This window comes from Athene noctua, chromosome 1 (assembly GCF_965140245.1).
Source record: "Athene noctua chromosome 1, bAthNoc1.hap1.1, whole genome shotgun sequence".
NCBI classification, from domain to species: Eukaryota; Metazoa; Chordata; class Aves; order Strigiformes; family Strigidae; genus Athene; species Athene noctua.
The window spans coordinates 80,747,005-80,764,022 of NC_134037.1; the positions used below are offsets into that span (position 1 = coordinate 80,747,005).

General features: G+C 37.4%; 1 protein-coding gene across 20 annotated transcripts in view; it reads left to right on the plus strand.

The window, feature by feature from the left end:
- The window catches only part of AFDN (afadin, adherens junction formation factor), a 130,014-nt gene extending 113,870 nt beyond the window's left edge, over window positions 1-16,144 (plus strand). For 5 of the 20 annotated variants that reach the window (XM_074896663.1, XM_074896667.1, XM_074896671.1 and 2 more), the window contains 5 exons: window positions 1,778-1,813; window positions 6,462-6,596; window positions 8,564-8,855; window positions 12,722-12,806; window positions 13,964-16,144. In XM_074896663.1, the coding sequence (XP_074752764.1) occupies window positions 1,778-1,813; window positions 6,462-6,596; window positions 8,564-8,855; window positions 12,722-12,806; window positions 13,964-14,108 (693 nt within the window). In that variant the 3' untranslated portion in view covers window positions 14,109-16,144. Of the gene's footprint in view, window positions 1-6; window positions 1,736-1,777; window positions 1,814-6,461; window positions 6,597-8,563; window positions 9,081-12,721; window positions 12,807-13,963 lie in introns of those variants that run through there. The other 15 variants (XM_074896669.1, XM_074896676.1, XM_074896672.1 and 12 more) reach the window with 8 other exon arrangements.
- The last annotated feature ends 874 nt before the right edge of the window (window positions 16,145-17,018 follow it).

The following is a 17,018-nucleotide window of genomic DNA, read 5'->3' on the forward strand; positions in this document are numbered from 1 at the left end:
TTACAGGGTAAAGGAGGATGAAGCTTTCTTAAGTACCTTGACTTTGAAATTGATAACTTACAGTGGCTTCACCAGTTAAGTGATATATTATGAAAGTTTCATAGCTACCTATTACAGAATCCAAGTTGGCAGTCAAATTCTGGTTGTGGGGAAATTTCCTATGGATAAAGGGATTTTGCCATGTACCTGGAGTAGGGTTAGAAGGTTAAATATGGCACAGATTTGCTTACAAGAAGGCAAGCAAAAACATTTGAAATTCTGAAAGTCTCTAGGAGAATCAGGAGCCAAAACAGTGTGATGATTTTTTTCTTCCCCTCTTCTCCACCCCCTACCCCCACCCCTCTCAAATATATTTCCCTCTAAGAGTTCTTATTTGTAGTCGTGGACCTGAACACAGACACTGAATGCATGCTCTTTCCAGGGGACAGTTAACTGAACTGAGATTCCTCCTTGCTGGTCTGCTTCCAGGGGAAGGCTGAGGTATAAGGCAGCTGCTACCTCTACCTTTACTACCACCTCAGTGGTGACCCCAGCCATGCTGGGGGAGAAGCATTAGGTTGAGCCATCTGGTTTTTTGGGTGTTGTAACTAATGCACTCTGTCTAGGGCTCCAGCTCATACATACCTGGATTTTGCATGGTGTCCAGTTTAATCAATATCTGACAAGGTTTGCTTACCTTAGGTTCAGTATTGTGAAAGCTCATAATATATGTAATAAGATAATACAACTGAATAGTATGATGAAGTCTTTATCATTCTGGTCACTGTTGTCTCTCAGAATCTGTTAAATGTATTGTTACTGAGAAACAATTTCTGTAGGAAAATTTGTTTTTCTGAATAATAGCACAGATACCAGCATTACATACCAGTAGCTGACAGGCTTAAAAACTAGCTCTGTAATATGCTTCTGTTTGTTTATCTTGAAAAGTTGACTTAACTCTATGATAACCAGTTTTTAATTCTTGATAAATGTTTGGACGTGCTGATTTTGACATTCAGAAATAGCTATTGGCTTGAGTAGCATTTGAGTTCAGGATTGTTTTGGCAGCTTGATTTCCTAAACTTACTCTTCTCATATTTGCTGCAGTCTGCATTGCTTTCCTTTTTTCTTGTGGCTAACTTTATTGCTGTGTAAAACAATAGATACCTCAAACTTGGAAACTGAAGAAAGGAAAAGCTAAATATATCTTTGGCAAACAGGTTGCATTAAAGACCAGCATGGCTAGCATGTAATTTGTAGCACATAGGCAGTTACCTATGGGCATAAAAAAAAATCCATGTAAAACTGTCATTTTAACAAACAGTGTCTTTAAAATTTTACTGTAGCAAGCCTAAAAAAGCCATGTGTCATCAACAGAAAGCCAGTTGTATTGCATAACATTGTATCAGTCTTCTCTGCAAGTGCTGGATTTAAAATACTGTTTGTGCATAAAGTTCTTCCAGCATTTGGGAACATTTTGAAACTAAAAAATAACAGTTGTCTTGAATCGAAGTAATGTTTGCATTTTGGTTACATTTCACTGTCTATACTACTAGAGATACAGTAAGTAACATCTCTGGAGAAATACTGAGGTTTTGAATGAGTCAAACCAATACTGAGAACAATTTTAGATTATTTGATTGTTTTCATTTCTGTATTTCAGGATTATGTCAACTCAGTTCCTCATTCTAAAGCAACTGACTTAACAAATAAAAATGCTTTTGAAATAGCACCAGTCTAACCTATCTTTATTTTCACTGTGCATCTTTCTTTTTTTCTCCTTTCTTACTACCTGCAGCAGACTGCTGTGCCAGCAATCTCTGTTCTAGATTTGGTATGTTTGTTTCTTTCTCTTCAATATCTCTCTCCCATTTCAATTCCTGATATTGTTAATAACCACCCTAATGTGCTTTGGATGATGATTTGGCATCTTTCGGTGTTCAAAAATTATTGTGATACAATAAGCAGTAAGTTAACTGTAAGCATGCATTTGAATGTTTCCAGATGTGGTGACTCCTTTCCCTATGTTTCCTTCCTTTTAGATGTGTTCTGCTTGCAGGCTTGATTTGTTTGTTGTAGCAGTGGTTTAATACAAAACTATGTATTTAATTTGTGCAATCATGTTTATAAAAATCTTACTAATAACTTTGAATGCTGTGAGGTAAGAGTTCCTCCCTTCCCTTCCCTGCTCCTGCAGGTTTTAGAAAAGCTCTAGCAACTCCATTCATTTTCAAGTGAAATTGAGAGCCTAATAATACAGCATGCTGTTTCAGCCCATGCTGAAACCCTGTTGTTTACAGGTGTTACAGTTTTCTCATTAAAGTAAAAATGGATTGTAAATGCAGAGATTACTTCTGAAGTAATATTTCCAAGTAGGTTACATATACATACAATTATTAAGTTATCATAAAATTTCAGTTTCAATTGGTCAATACTGTTTTCTTGCATCTAAAGCATGATAGCCTTTCAAATTGGAGCGGTAAATGCTGTAATTCCAGCTAATTCTGTATTTTATTGCTCTCATTAGAAGTTCTGTAGTCTTCTAGAGAAGAAACACATCCCCTTCAAAGTGTATTTCTAAATAATCAGTATACCAATTTGAAAGAAAGGTAATGCTTGCAAGTCTTATTAATATGATTAATTTGTGCTGCTGGAAAAAAGTGGAAACATATCTGTTTAAAACACAGATTTGGATATTTGGCACTGCTTTATTTAAAAAAACCCCACACTACCACCTTTTAAAATGCATACTTCAGATTACTTAGTCTAAGGCGTTCAATTTTGTATCTGTGTGGTACATGAGCATTAAGCAGTTGACAGCAGTGAAATGGGTGAAGCGTGTCAGCTTTCTGAATTAATGGACAAGCCAGGAGTCATGGATTTTTTAGACTTAGTGTCTGTCAGTATTTTTTCTTATTACTAGTCCTATATTTTTTTGCTTAAGCCTCAGTCCTTGGAGCTACGACTGGATAAACTACTTTGCCAAGCAGGCTGTAAACTTCTGGATCTTTCTACGACAGGAGGTTATGAAGGCGGACAGTATTATCAGCCTTGAAAATTAATTGGATAAATTCATAGACATCACGCCTGTAAACAGCTACTCAAAGGGTTACAGAAGGCTGTACCAGCTGACAGCTCAAGTACCATGCTGAATGCTGGGGAAATACTAGAAGAAATGGCCAAGCTCATGGGCAGCTCTGCTTGCCATGGTCAGAGACAGAACACTGTCGTAGATGAATCTATGGCCTGAGTCAGTCAAGGATTTATTATGTTCATAATTTTAACTCTAAAAAAAGAAAACTAATTCTGAAATAGGTGATGTTGAATGTGCCATACCCAGCAAATACCTCTTTTTGCTAATTTCATCATTTTCATACCATTGACATGACTTCCTGGGCATAGTTGCATCTATCCTTTGCCACTTCATATACCCAAGTAATTACTACTTTGTTTCTAGAAAAAAAAAACCACCACTGTCGAATGCTGAATACTTTTTATGTATGTCTAATGTGAGCATTGGTGATAGCTGTCTGCTGATTACAAGGCTGATGAAAGGTGATGAATAGTTAATGAATTGTCAGCTTGGCTACTGTGTGTCTTTTAAAATTTCCTGAGCCACTAACTGATCTGACCCAGCTTTAGCTGTCATAAATAAATAAGTTTTTAAAGTTGGAACATCTTTTAAAGTATTCTAAGCAGTGCTTGGAGAAAATAATTTTGTCTGGAATCTGAGACTTCCTGGATGCCTGCCAGTCCCATTAATACCTTAACATTTCTGATACAGATCAGCTCATCGGCTCCTTTACGAGGAGCTATAGCTCAAAAGAAAGGTGGCCTTTCTGGGTCGGAATAGCGTAGCAAGCATATGTTGGCGATAGAGGGACAGAGTTGTGCAGCTAAGCAAACTGTTGGCAGTTTGCAGCAGAGCTGGGACGAAGCAGGAAGAAAAAATCTGTGCTTTGTGCTTAGCTGCTTCACTCAATTACAGCTGGGAGAATGTTCTTCTCAGTCACTCTGGCTGTACGGATCAGTTATTTCTACCCGTTACAATATGAACACATGCTGCTTTGGAGAAACCCTGGAAGTACAGTAAATCACACGAAAACATGACTTTTAAAATAAGTGGGATAGAGAAGTATCAAACCAAAATATTCAACCTGGGAATCTGTTAACTCTCTTACTACAAATGGGATGTGAAGCTGATTTTCCTTAGCGTCTTGCAAATTTGGGATGAAGTTTGAATTGGGTACTGTTATACACAGTTACAAACACAAATGTGCCTGCGTATGCCCTGGCATGCCTTGCCATCCCCAGCTCCCGGCCTTGGTCTGGGAATGCTCCAAAGTAGAAACTAGTTACTAATCATGAAGACATGAAATTTCACTTTCTTAATAATTACTCTATTCCTGCTTGTGCCTGACGTATAATTTTTGGCCTTTTTACTAGGTATTACGTTTAGAATAGCCTCTGACCTGGATGCAGTTGTCTGTGCAATTATTATGGTTCAGATGTTGACGACAGTTCCCAGGTGGGCACCCTGCCCAGTTTTCCTTGCTTTCTTTAGTTAAGGTCACAAGAAAATAAAATAAACTAGTCCTACTTCCCCTTTAGTTTGAAATATTTTCTTGTTTAAGTGCATTTGAATAGGAATATTTGCTACTAAGCAAAAAGGCATCCATGCCGTAAACTGGGATCAGTAATTGACATATTCAGAGTTTTTTCTCTAAGTGCAACTTGGGTCAAGTTGCTTTTCTGTACTTTTTCACTGTGCAGGTTTTGCCTTTGGTTTTTTTAAGAGGAAATTACTTCTCTTCTATAAACTCTTTTGAATTACTAGCTGTCTTTCCTTTTGACAGCAATATTATCTCCCTTGCTAAAATAATGTCTTTTTAATAACCAAGGCAAGAGGCTTAATCCAAGCAGGGAGTTGGTTAACTACTTTATTCCCTGCTCTACCATATATACTAGCTTGATCTCTATCTTTACGTTGTTTTCAGTTAGGAATTACAAAAGTTTTAGCCCTAAATAAGGGGAATTTACTTGGAGGTACCATCCTTTAGTATACATTTGATAAATTACTGCCTAAATGAAATGAATTAATTTTGTTCTTTAGCTTTCATGCTCAAAAATGGAGGCTTTAACACTTCCAATGAGAGGTGTTTTCACTGCAATTAGTCTGTATAGTTGATTGAAGATGTAGAAGGCAAATGCTTTCAAAATTACCTGTTGTACAAGGTCATAAGATAGCTGTAACACACAAATGCTACATGAACAGTGGGGAGAAATAGTTACCAGAAAATTAGTCCAAAAAAAAAAGTTTGTTTTTAGAATTGTTTGGAAAATTGGTTAGAAAACCTAATCTGCTTTAAAACACATTTCCTGTGAATTAATTGGGGGGGGGAGATACCTACATGAAGGTTGTCCTCACAAAGTCTATTAAAATTAAATGTCTCTTACTATATCATTATTGCTTTGTCTCTTAAGGGCCTTTCTCTGGAAATGAAACTAGGTTGTTAAAACAAATCCAGAAGTAGAGAAGTATCTGTGTTACATGCAGCTTATAGCAAGATCCAATGATTTCCTGATTTATACCACTCAGTATAAAAGATCTTCAGGGGAGGTGGGGGTGCTGGTGGTCACTTTAAAACATATGCTACAATAAGAAATAACGCATCGTGTAGTCCAGTTAATTTCTACTTGTGAATACTATTGTGCTAGTGAATATTCCTGTCCATCAAGGGCTTAGATACTGTTAGCTTTGAGAATCATGCAAAGTTTGGATTGTTACTCGGTTTTCTTATGTGTGCGGTGTTTATCATAAGCATATATAAAATAGTATTGTCTGTTGGACATCAGTTGTTCACACAAGCTGATTAATCTCAGTAGTCAAGGATTTCTTTGCCCTTTTGCTTTTTCGAAAACACATCTGTTGCAGATACAGTGGGAGATTTTATTTATCTCCTGAGACTATTTGCAGGCTTGCTGAATGAGCCTGTTACTTTAAATGGATTGACCCTTTGACTAATGAGTCATGATTTTCCGGTGCTTAAATACTAATCCAAAATGAAAAACCAATTGGCTGCTGGAGCTGTGGGCTGTTGGTTCCAAGTATTTAATTTCACTTTACTGTACCTGTGAGACTATGGTTGCTGAAGCTGTCTGGAACATGAGTCACCTCATTCTTCTGCTAGGGGTTCATATATGACTGCTAGAAATGTCTCCCTGTATGTTTTGTGCTTTTATCTATGTAGTTCTGTGTGTATCTTTTTTTTTCTTTTTTCTTTTCTTTTTTTCTTTTTAAAGGATTTTAGGGAAACCAATGTAACAAAGCTTACTCTTAACGGCTGGAAATAATATTAATTTATCTGTAGTATAGCATTTTCTACTGAATGAGTTATTTTTAAATGCAAATACTCGGGTTACATTTTTTGACCCATCTTATCCCCAAGTGACAAAAAAAATTAAAGATGTTTCTCTGTTAGTTACAGGATGAAGAACGCAGAAGGCAGCAACAATTGGAAGAAATGCGCAAACGAGAAGCAGAAGATAGGGCCAGGCAGGAAGAAGAGCGCCGACAGCAAGAGGAGGAGCGGACCAGAAGAGAGGCTGAAGAAAAGGTTGTGTTCTTCTGAGTGCTGCAGGGCCTCTTACAGGCCTCCTGTCTTTAACCTGGCCAGTAACAGCTCAATGTTGGGTCAGCAGGGGTTAAACACACTAGCCCTAGTGATAAGGGTCATGGCTCAAGACTTAAGTTTATCCAATATAAAACAAAATTTTAAAAATAGCTCGTTTGTGGTGGCTGGAGTTAACTGGTGTTGCAGAAATAGTACCATAGGCTTACTGGCTGAAGGCTTTTAGTAGTGGCAAGGACTTGCCTTCAGAGCCTTTTCTGAACGTTATGGCAGAAAACAGTTACCTCCTGTTTTCCTTCAGACCCCAACATGACTTGCCTACCTTCTTTATTGTAATGGCTGAGTCAGTGGTGCTGGGTTTTGCTGTGTCTCAGAGGTGGCACTTTAAATATTTTTGCAGTAATTGTTTTATACAGATAGAGAAATACGAAATACAGTGGAGTGTAGATGAGTACTCCATATTGTCTTTTATGATTGGACTATAGGAGGAAAGGAAATTGGTTTTTAGAAAGGAAGTAAATAATATCAGCAGATTAAGTTACTGTACAATCAAGCAGATTCTAAAATCTCAATCTTCTGGATTCCTTCAGAACATTATACATGAATTTAAGAAGCTTTATTCAAAACTGGAAGACAGAGCACATTATTTGACTCTTAGCATGTTTAAGACCTTCCTCTGAGAAGTGAGGAAGGTGTGGTGTATCTGGACTGAGGAAAGTATTTTAAAATATACTGTAGGAGGTTGTTTTTAAAAAAGGCAACACAAAAAGGCAACTAAAAACCCAACCAAGGCTTTCTTAATTTCTGACAGTGACGCAGCCAAATGATATTTGGATCAGACACTTGAAAGGGTTTTCACTGACAGATCTTGACTGAGACACTCATACAGCTGCCAAGTCAGAGCTCAGTACCATCTGACCACTACACTGGTTTTGGAGAGTAGTACAAGGAGATGAGCTTCGTGTCTTGCTCTAGATGAACAAGATCGGATTGATTGATTTATTTTTTTAGGATAACTGACTCATCGTGTTGAGCAGATAAGCAGGATAAGGTGGATTTCTTTAAACACATGTATTAAAACCAGAAAGGATGGTTGTTCAAGATGTCATATATTCTCAGCAGAAGTTATTTTGTGCTTAAGAGAAAAGGGTTTTTGTGATATATGTTTTCCAAATACACGTCTTCATTCATTATCAAAAAAACTACTGAGTAGACCCTTGTATTAATTTGCAATGTTGTTTAGACAAGAGCTGAACCACAATTAAATGTTCTTTAGTTTAAAAACAGTAAAAATCTTTTAAACTGGAAAAACACATAGAAGATATTTCATGGCCTTTTAAACGATCAATAGCCTCATATAAATATCATCGGCATAGGCTTTTAAAAATTTTTTTATAAAAGTTTTTTAAAAACAGTTATTTGGTTTTTCTGGTTTAGAAAAGTTCTTTATAATTTGATTTGTATGTGAAAGTAGTTTTCCTGGTATTTATACTAGAAGCTTTGTTAGGAGTCATCTGTTCCAAGGCTCTGTTGATTAATTTACATTGTATAAGCAGGCAGCAAAATTACAAAGTTCCTTTTTTAAGGTGGTAGTTAATTTTAGCTATTTTCCTCTCCCACAGATTCTTTACAGCTTCAGTAAATCTATCCCTTATTAACTGTAATTACATTTTGTGTAATAAATGCAGGAATTGCCCTTAGTTCACACAGGCAGTTGCCTTAGTTACCACAGGCAGTGGTAAATCTGGAAATAACAGCAACGCTGTGTTACAGGGTGACTGCCATTTTTTTAAATAGTAGTAAATATACTTTGTATGAGCCCATACAGACGCCCTGCTTATTGCCAGAAAAGGATACAAAAAAAGATGCTTGTAGCTCGGTGATGGAAAACTTAAATTTCTTTTAGATTGAAGTGTCTGTCTTTCTGACCACTGTTTCCTCTGGACTTACAGAGGCGACAGGAAGAAGAGTATTACAGTCGCTTAGAGGCTGAAAGGCGCAGGCAGCATGATGAAGCAGAACGAAGATTACTGGAACCTGATGAGCCTGGTCTGTACAGACCTCCACTTCCACGGGAATATGAACTCCCATCCCCAACCCCTTCATCTAACGCTCCTCCTCCCCCACCTCAGCGAAACACCTCTTACCTCAAAACACAGGTCCTCTCCCCTGACACGATTTATACTGCCAAGTTTGTTGCATACAATGATGATGATGATGAGGAGGAGGATTCCAATCTAGCAGGTCAGGATAAGTACTCCAGCACAAGAAAATCTTATGGTGACTTTCCTCCTGCCACCCTTAAGCCACAGCAGCCCTCCCGCCAGCCTCGCCCAGTTTCAGATGGCCTCTTTCTTTCCAACTCATTCCAGTCATCTCCAGTCAATGCCAACAGTACTACTGCCAAAAAAAGCCAACCCCCACCCCCACCAACCAAACAGAGTTTCATCCATGCCAGCAGCTCTAAAGGTAGACACCATGAAATCAATCATCTCTACAGAACTATCCTCAAGTTTTCAACTCTGGTGCTGCAGATTGAATCGCTTCCTTTGTGATTTATCTTCTTCCCACTTAATCACTATTTTCACTGTGGTGATCTAACTTAAATCCTGATATTACTGTGAATCCTTCAATTTTTAATTGTTTTGATCTCTCAATTTTCCTTGTTCCTTACCCAGACTCTTCAAAAGCAAAAATTCTATCTTTCACAAAATGAATCAGAAATTATTATAACGTTTACTCAACCAATTCAAAGTACTGTTGGTTTTGGCTTTCACTCTGTATCTTTAAGTGATTTGTTTTGTATGACTGACCACTGGTTACTCAGGACATCTGGAAGTGCACCTTTCCTGAATGCAGAAAACCTTTTCTAATGGGTTCAACGGACATAGCTTCTCTTCTGCTTTTGTTATTGGCCAGGGTTCTCTCAATAGTGTGTGCAAATGGCTTTAAAAATGACCTTGGTAGATGTAGTTCTTAAAAATACAAGCACCAAGAGACATGCAGGACATGCAGTTAGTTTCATATATGAGGCACCATTCCTGTACTTCCGGCTTGTACAGTGCAGTTTTCTTGCGAAGAGAGACAAAAATCTAAATTTCATCTCAGTGCCTTTTGCCTCACTACTTCCTTCCCCTTCTACACCCCATTATTTCTTTGTCTCATCATCTTGTTTCTTCTATAACTCCAAGTGGGCAACCATAATGGAGCTTAATTTCAAGGAGAGCTGTAGCTGCTAGTAACTTCAGCACTATATTTTACCTGCAGAGTACTAGTTTAGCTATACTCATAAATTCAAAGTTAATTCAGTCCAGAGTTCCATGCTAATATTTTTTAAACTGCTGCTCTATAGGAGGAATCTTATATACTTTGCTCCTTGAGTATGTGTCTCTGTAAATCTCACTCTAGTAAATTTGCAGTTTATTAATATATTTTGTCTTTAAATAGCAGCATCTGCCAGCATTTTCTCTACATTTGTTTTCTTCTGTATTCTTCTGAAGGGAATGGTGACCATGACATTCCCCTAGTTCATTCTTTTTCTTATGCTGGAAGTCAGCAAGTTCCAGCTGATCAGATCATCCTTCTAAAATACAGAGTAGCAAGTCACCCCAGATAGCAAGGGAAAGTGTTTATGCTGGCTTCTAGCTAAAGGACTAACTTGTTTACTGGATACAGTTGATTCTTAGCAGTTTCACTGTTTGGGGTCAGTACAGCACCCAAGCTGCAAAAAGTGTCCACACTGATACTCATTTAAAGGAAAAAAAACAAAACAAAACAAACCAATCAGTTTATTTACCCTGGTGTTGCCTGTCAGATCTCATAGCCCCTGTGGATCCTGCAAGCCCATCTGTCACTTCTGTCTGGCTCTTGTCACAGGTTCCAAATCTTAGAGGAAGGTGAGGGAAGGTTTTAGCTTCGCAGCGTGTTGTCAGTAGAGTGGAGTGTAAGTAGACACACTACACTGCCTGCTCTGGGCTACCATCGCAATGCAAATAATGCCATTATGCCTACCTAGTACTGATAAACCCACCACCAGTGAACCCAGATCATGGTTTTGTATCGGAAGGACTCTAGCGTTTGGGCACCTTATGTCACACAGAATTAATGAATTAAAATACGATTAAGGAAAAACAGGAAATATGTGGAAAAGATTCTCTTTAAATACTACGACTATGTTGTAAGCTTGCTTTTTGGAATATTCTGAAACAGCAGGCTTCTGACACAAAACTTCTGTATTGTATGTCTACTGAACTTTTGTTCTTTCAGAGGACTTTTTTTCAAGAAATTCCTATTTGAAACTGACTATAATAGAGTGTAAAATATGCCATCCATCAAAACGTGTAGGCTTCCAAAGGCCCTTGCTTCTCTTCCTTACTTGGCACTTTGAAGGCTGTACATGTGATGAATTAAGTAACTGAAGAACCATCAGTCATTAGTTGTCACCACCACACTTTCTGCCTCCCATCACCCACAATCCAGAATGCCATTTTATTGTAATTGCATTTCCCAGTCCTGTTTTCTGTTAATTTTAATGGAAAAATGGATCTCAGGAAAGTGAAATGTTCAGTGGTATTTTTCGTGTGTGCACGTTTGTTTTTTCTGGAAAACAATCAGAAGGACAATCTACAAAGATTTGGTCAGGGCTTTGGTAACAATTAAGGAATATCGTAGTATGATGCTTCGCCTTTAATAACCTAATTCATAAATCATACAACTAATTCTGAATACTCTTATCTCATAATTTTTAAAATAGCCATGAGAACAGGTTAACTTCACCTGATTGCTCAAGCTTCTATGAAGACTGCCTGCGTAACGTACAAAGCCGTTTGCACAAAATGCAGAATTCACTGTGCAGTTTACCATCTCCCATCTCGCTGACTCTGTTACATTACTGTCCTTTACAGCTCTCTTCTGTTCTGAATGTTAACTCTAGTAAACCACGCTTCTGCAAATTTTGCTCTCGTACCTTCTTCCACTGGGTCTCTTAAGACCTTTGGGTCTGTCAACTAACCAAGAAAAAAAAGACAACACCTAAATCAAAACTACTGTCTTAAAGCAGGTGGAAGTGTGAACCACAGCATATGGATCCAAGCTTTTCAAAGTAGGGAAGGTAGTACTTACATGCATGTAAAATTCATGTCTGAAAGGAAAAAAAAATAAATTTCATATGCCTAGCATACCTAGTATGATTTCGTCTGCTACAAATCTTTGGTGGAAAAAATACAGCCTACAACATGCTAGCTAAATTTGCTTGTGTGTTCCAGCCTTGTATGTCTCTTTTATTGACTATTAATGAAAAGTTACATATACCAGTGGAAGAAGCAAACATTTCCTTCTGTACCAGAGAAGGTTCACAAGACATAACATGTACAATATTGAGACCAGAACTGTTTCAAGGCAAATCGATGAGTATTTTGCTGACACTTACTCTTTTTCTGACAGTATTAAAAGAATATAGTCTTAAATATAAATTAAATTACTAAACTTCTTGATTGGAAAGAAAAGGTTTTGTCTTGTGGCCTTTAGAAAGAATTAATATAATGTGTAAAACCTGTGTGTTATATCAACTTAAACTAAAGGTGCAGTGCTACAAGATGCTTGCCTGAAATTTATATTTAAGGGATAGGGGGAAGAGGGCATTTTCTGAGTGATAGTTTATTTAATCAGACGAAACAGAGACAAAAACTCGACTGCTGAATTGCAAAGATGGTATATACTATCTTAGCTTATTTTCAGCCTTATAAAGAGAGCAGCTGCAGATAACTTCCTTCCTGTGGAGCTTGTTACAGGATAATGAAGTGTGTTGCTCTTTCCTTGAACAACTTCTAATGTGTGTCTTACAGTAGAGCCATAATAAGATAAAGAACGTGATTTGATATGTGCTCTGATTCAAAATTAGGAATTTAAAAAATTGTAGCTGTTTTGAGGGGGAGTAGAATTTAGTAGTTCTGGTTTTAAATTTTCTAGAGGTCAGATGGCCCTCTAAATTTATTTCTAATTCTAGTTTGAGATTATTTCTTGAAAGAAGCACTGCACCTTTTTAAGAAGCACAACATAAAACTTTTGTGTTGTAACTGCAATCCTTCAATTTACTTTTTCTTTTGCATAAGGAATAAATTCATACACTGGATCTACAGGAGCGGCTGTTGGGGCCCATGAAGTTTATCGGGATCCAAGAGACAAAAGATCTAAAAGGTGACATGCAGAAGTCCATTAACTTCTATACACCTGACTTGACTAATTTCTGCAATATTTTCTGTTATTGTTGTACCTCTGTGGGTTATTCAGGAGTTCTGCAGTTGGTTCTGGAGTGTCTTGAGTTACTATAAAATACAACTAAGTTCTTCACAAGTCTTTAGGTGATCTGAAGTCGTACTTCACAGCAGCAAATTTCAGTGCTACAAAATGAGTAAACTGAATCATTGTAAATGAAGAGCTACAACTGGTTTAGGTGTATTTATAAATCTGAACAGTACCTCTCAAGTGGAATTTTTACAGAATTTGTAATAAGCATAAATAATACAGGCTGTGTCTTATATGTGAGTGGCAAGCTTTACTGTGTAGCATACAAAAGATGTGACTGGGCTTGGCTAGGATTCTGCAGAAGCTGTTAGCCCAATTCCTGCATTTTAACATGTAGTTAATGTTTCAGTGGAGCGTGCAGAGCAGAGACCTCTTGGAGCTAAAAGTGAAACATCTTTTGATCAAGAAATTGAAATACACATTAAAACTTTACTATATGAGGTTTCATCATATATGTAAGGTACTGTTACAGCTACAGCTAAGAGTGATTGGAGATCTTTACTGCGGTGATCAGGAACACATAATACAAGAATTGGTTTGCTACAAGGGTAAGAGATAAGCGCAAGAGCTTAGGCAATGATTGCACTTGGAAACTTTGCCATTATAGAATGAAATACAGAGGTGTTGAGCCTTTACAGCATACTTCAGTACTAACAGCTTTTACTAAGACAGAAAACCTTTGTACTGCAGTGCTCTTTCCTAGTCACGCGCCACCACATCACAGACAGGTTTGCAGATTTATCCATAGCAGCAATGCTGTGTTAATGTAGACAAGAGCCTTAGCTGACACCAGCACTTCACCTTGAAAACTGACAAGCGGTCTCATTCACGTTAATGGGCCAGTGATGGTCATGAGCCATTAATTTATCTAAGTGATAGCACAATGTCAGAGTTAAAGGTATGTGTGGGGAACAAAACCTTGCAGAACACCAAACAGAATATTTTGCTGTAGTCAAAAAAGCTGTCAGTGAATACATGTCACTAAGAATTACTATATTTAAGAATATTGTAGATAAGAATTATAACAAAGACTTTTTTTCCCTTTCTAGTCAAGATGCAGATTTACCAGGAGCACCAGAAAACTTGACGTTCAGGGAACGCCAACGACTTTTTTCACAGGGTCAGGATGTATCCAATAAAGTAAAAGCTTCTAGGAAATTAATGGAACTGGAAAATGAGTTGAACACAAAATAAGATTAAAGCACCTTACCAGATGTAACTGAAGATCTCTAATTTGAGGGATTGAAATGGGGGGCACACTACTAATGAACAGAAAATGAATGTTTTCTGAAAAGAGTGACTTTGATTCCTCTATATCTAAGACTGTTAATTAAGATTTAGAGATGTTGCAATAGCAAGAAAACTGATTACTTTGCCAGGAGCTTGTGGTTTATATGATGAAAGCACTGCAAAATTTTAAGATATGAATCACGTGAAGGTAACTTTTTTTTTTCCTTTCTGTTTTGGGGGTTAAGTTCTTGTGCACCAGACCAAGTAGCACTTGTCAAAGATAAGTTCTGTTTCCTGGTGTTTTACAGACACACTTTTGTTTTAGCTGCTGAGCAGAGAGAGTGAGAATAGCTTGAACTGCCTAAACTAAACTGTGCACTAGAAATTAGCATTTTAGGTTGTTTGATAAGCCAATATCTGGGCCACCTTAAATAGGACTTTATATGCAAGTTTGACATACTGTATGGTGTTCATAGAATGATCAGCATATCAATACAGATCTTACCCTTACTTAGTACTGGAATAACACACATTCTGTAGGTAGAACTTTGGAATAAAAACATTTCTAGTCCTATGTATTTGTTGGGTCTAAAATGGTTGCCTGAGAACTAATCTGTAGTTATGGAAAAGTCTGTGTGTTGATGCATCCCCGCTGTATGTGCTTCAGACTTTCAAAAATGTGAAGATAAAACCTTTGGATAGTTGTTTTATTAAAAATTACATTAGCAATAGATAGTAGGCTACACTAGTGGCCCTTCATCAGCTAGGACCAAAATGCTAGTAATGTGTTAGAGGCGAGGAGTAAAGATTCCAATTCCGAGGTGAGCAGAACAGATAGGTAAGTTTTCTGAGAAAGGTAAATGAGAAGTTACTAGGCAATGAGGCATGGAACAGTATTGATAAATCTGCTATTATCAGTTCAGCAATATCTTTCTTGTTTTTTCTATGGAGAAGTGAACTGGCACATTAGAGAAAAAGTCTGAGGTGTGAAGCATCAGATACAATACTGCTGGCTGGGAGTGGGACTGTTAGCAAGGCGGTTAACAGACCTGGTGTGCTGGCAAGGAACCATCTCTGCTCACACTGAGGAAGCAGTGCTAGCGAGCTCTTCTTTAGTCTAGTTGGCTTTACTGACATCCTGTTACTGTTGTACTGAAAATCTTTTTGGCAGTTCAAGCTATTTTTTCACACTGTAATAGCCTTATTTAATTTTAAATTGTTAATCTTTCCTCCCACTATTTCTTCAGCTATGCGTATGTGGCTGATGATGTTGGGAATAAGGACCTCATCAGAGTTTTTCTCATTGTGTGATGTTAAGACAATATATATTGTGATTCCAAACAAATTTTCTATTTGACAAAGCCCTTTACTGGCTTTAGATGATTTTTTTTTTTCCTGTATCATATTGTTCTCTTATAAATATATATTTAGGAAATTGTGCACACTTCCAAATACAAAGGGGTAGACTTTCACTGCCTTAGGAAAGAAATCACTTTTAATAAGAGTTGTATGATAAATAAATGCAAGTTAATGAAAATTGGAGTGTAAATATTTTTTACATATTTCAGGTTTCTTATTTGAAAGTGTGCTTTTACCGTTTCACCTGTTAAATATGAAGTAGAAGATTAAACTGGTTCAAAGTGTTAATGAAGGATCTGCATGCTTGCTATGTCTGTTAATCAGGAAAAGCAAGCCTCTCCCAACTTATCTTGAGAACACTAGCAGCCTTACAGTGACAAATTTTTCTTAAGGAAAAAAGAATTATGCTGTGGCTGAATTACTGTTGCTGCTAGAATCTGAAAAAGGCTTAGCAAAAAAACCCTATAACCTTCAGTTGAGTGGATTTGGCCGCTATTGGGCATTCGGGTCAAGTGTGAATATGTGTAAAAGTGCTTTTCATATTTGTCTGTGCATTATTATGAGAAACATCAAAACTGCTGTAGTTTCCCATTTCTACTGTATTTCACTTGCAACCTATTTTTAATAAAGTTTGTATTGTATTTAACTTTGCATTAAATGTTTTTTGTACTGTTTGTTACTTGATTCTACATTTGTAACATTATGATAAACTAAAGGGGCTCTTGTTAATATGTTTTGCCTTACCTGTCCTTTTAAAATACATTTACAACCAAAGTTGGTGTATCTCATAATGAATAGATGAAAACATCAAATTTTATATGGAGAATCAACCAAGGAGGCTGATTCTCAGTGATCAGAGATGAGAATTTCTTGGCCTAATGTTGTTCAGTGTCTGTAACAGTGACCTGAAAGAAGTGATGTTTGCAGCTTAACCAGCAACTTATGAAATAGTAAATATCGGTGGAGTAATTACACAGGCTAATCCTACTGTTTTTGTATCCTCCTCAAGTGCAAAGTTGTATTTCGAACAGTGAAGGGGAACCTGGAATGCAGCTTCTTTTGGAAGACTAAACAGTATTTCAGCCAGAGTCTCCATTGTGATTGCTGTGGTTAAAAAGTCATTTGATCTCTTTATTTTGAACACAAAGACAGGATAACTTCTTGTCAAGTATCTGGAAAAAAATCTGTTTGACCTAGAAGTTTGGAGGGGTGGACTCAAACCTTTGAATGAAGGTTGAGTTAAAGCACTTAGGAATGGTGGTGCTCCTCCTTTATCGTAGGACTGATACGGGTAGATTACTTGATTCTTGATGGGAGACAGCAGCTTAAGCTCTGGCTGGGGAGGGAACTGGGCATCAGTGAAGTGCTGTAGATGCTCTCTGCCGGAGCTGAATGTTCACTGGAGCCAGGCTTGAGAGCCACCTATTTCTCTTTCCAGGTGAGTACCGTAATCTCTTGAGCTGTGTAGTCTACATTCTGGAATTTTCAGAATCACTAATGAGGACATTCTGGATT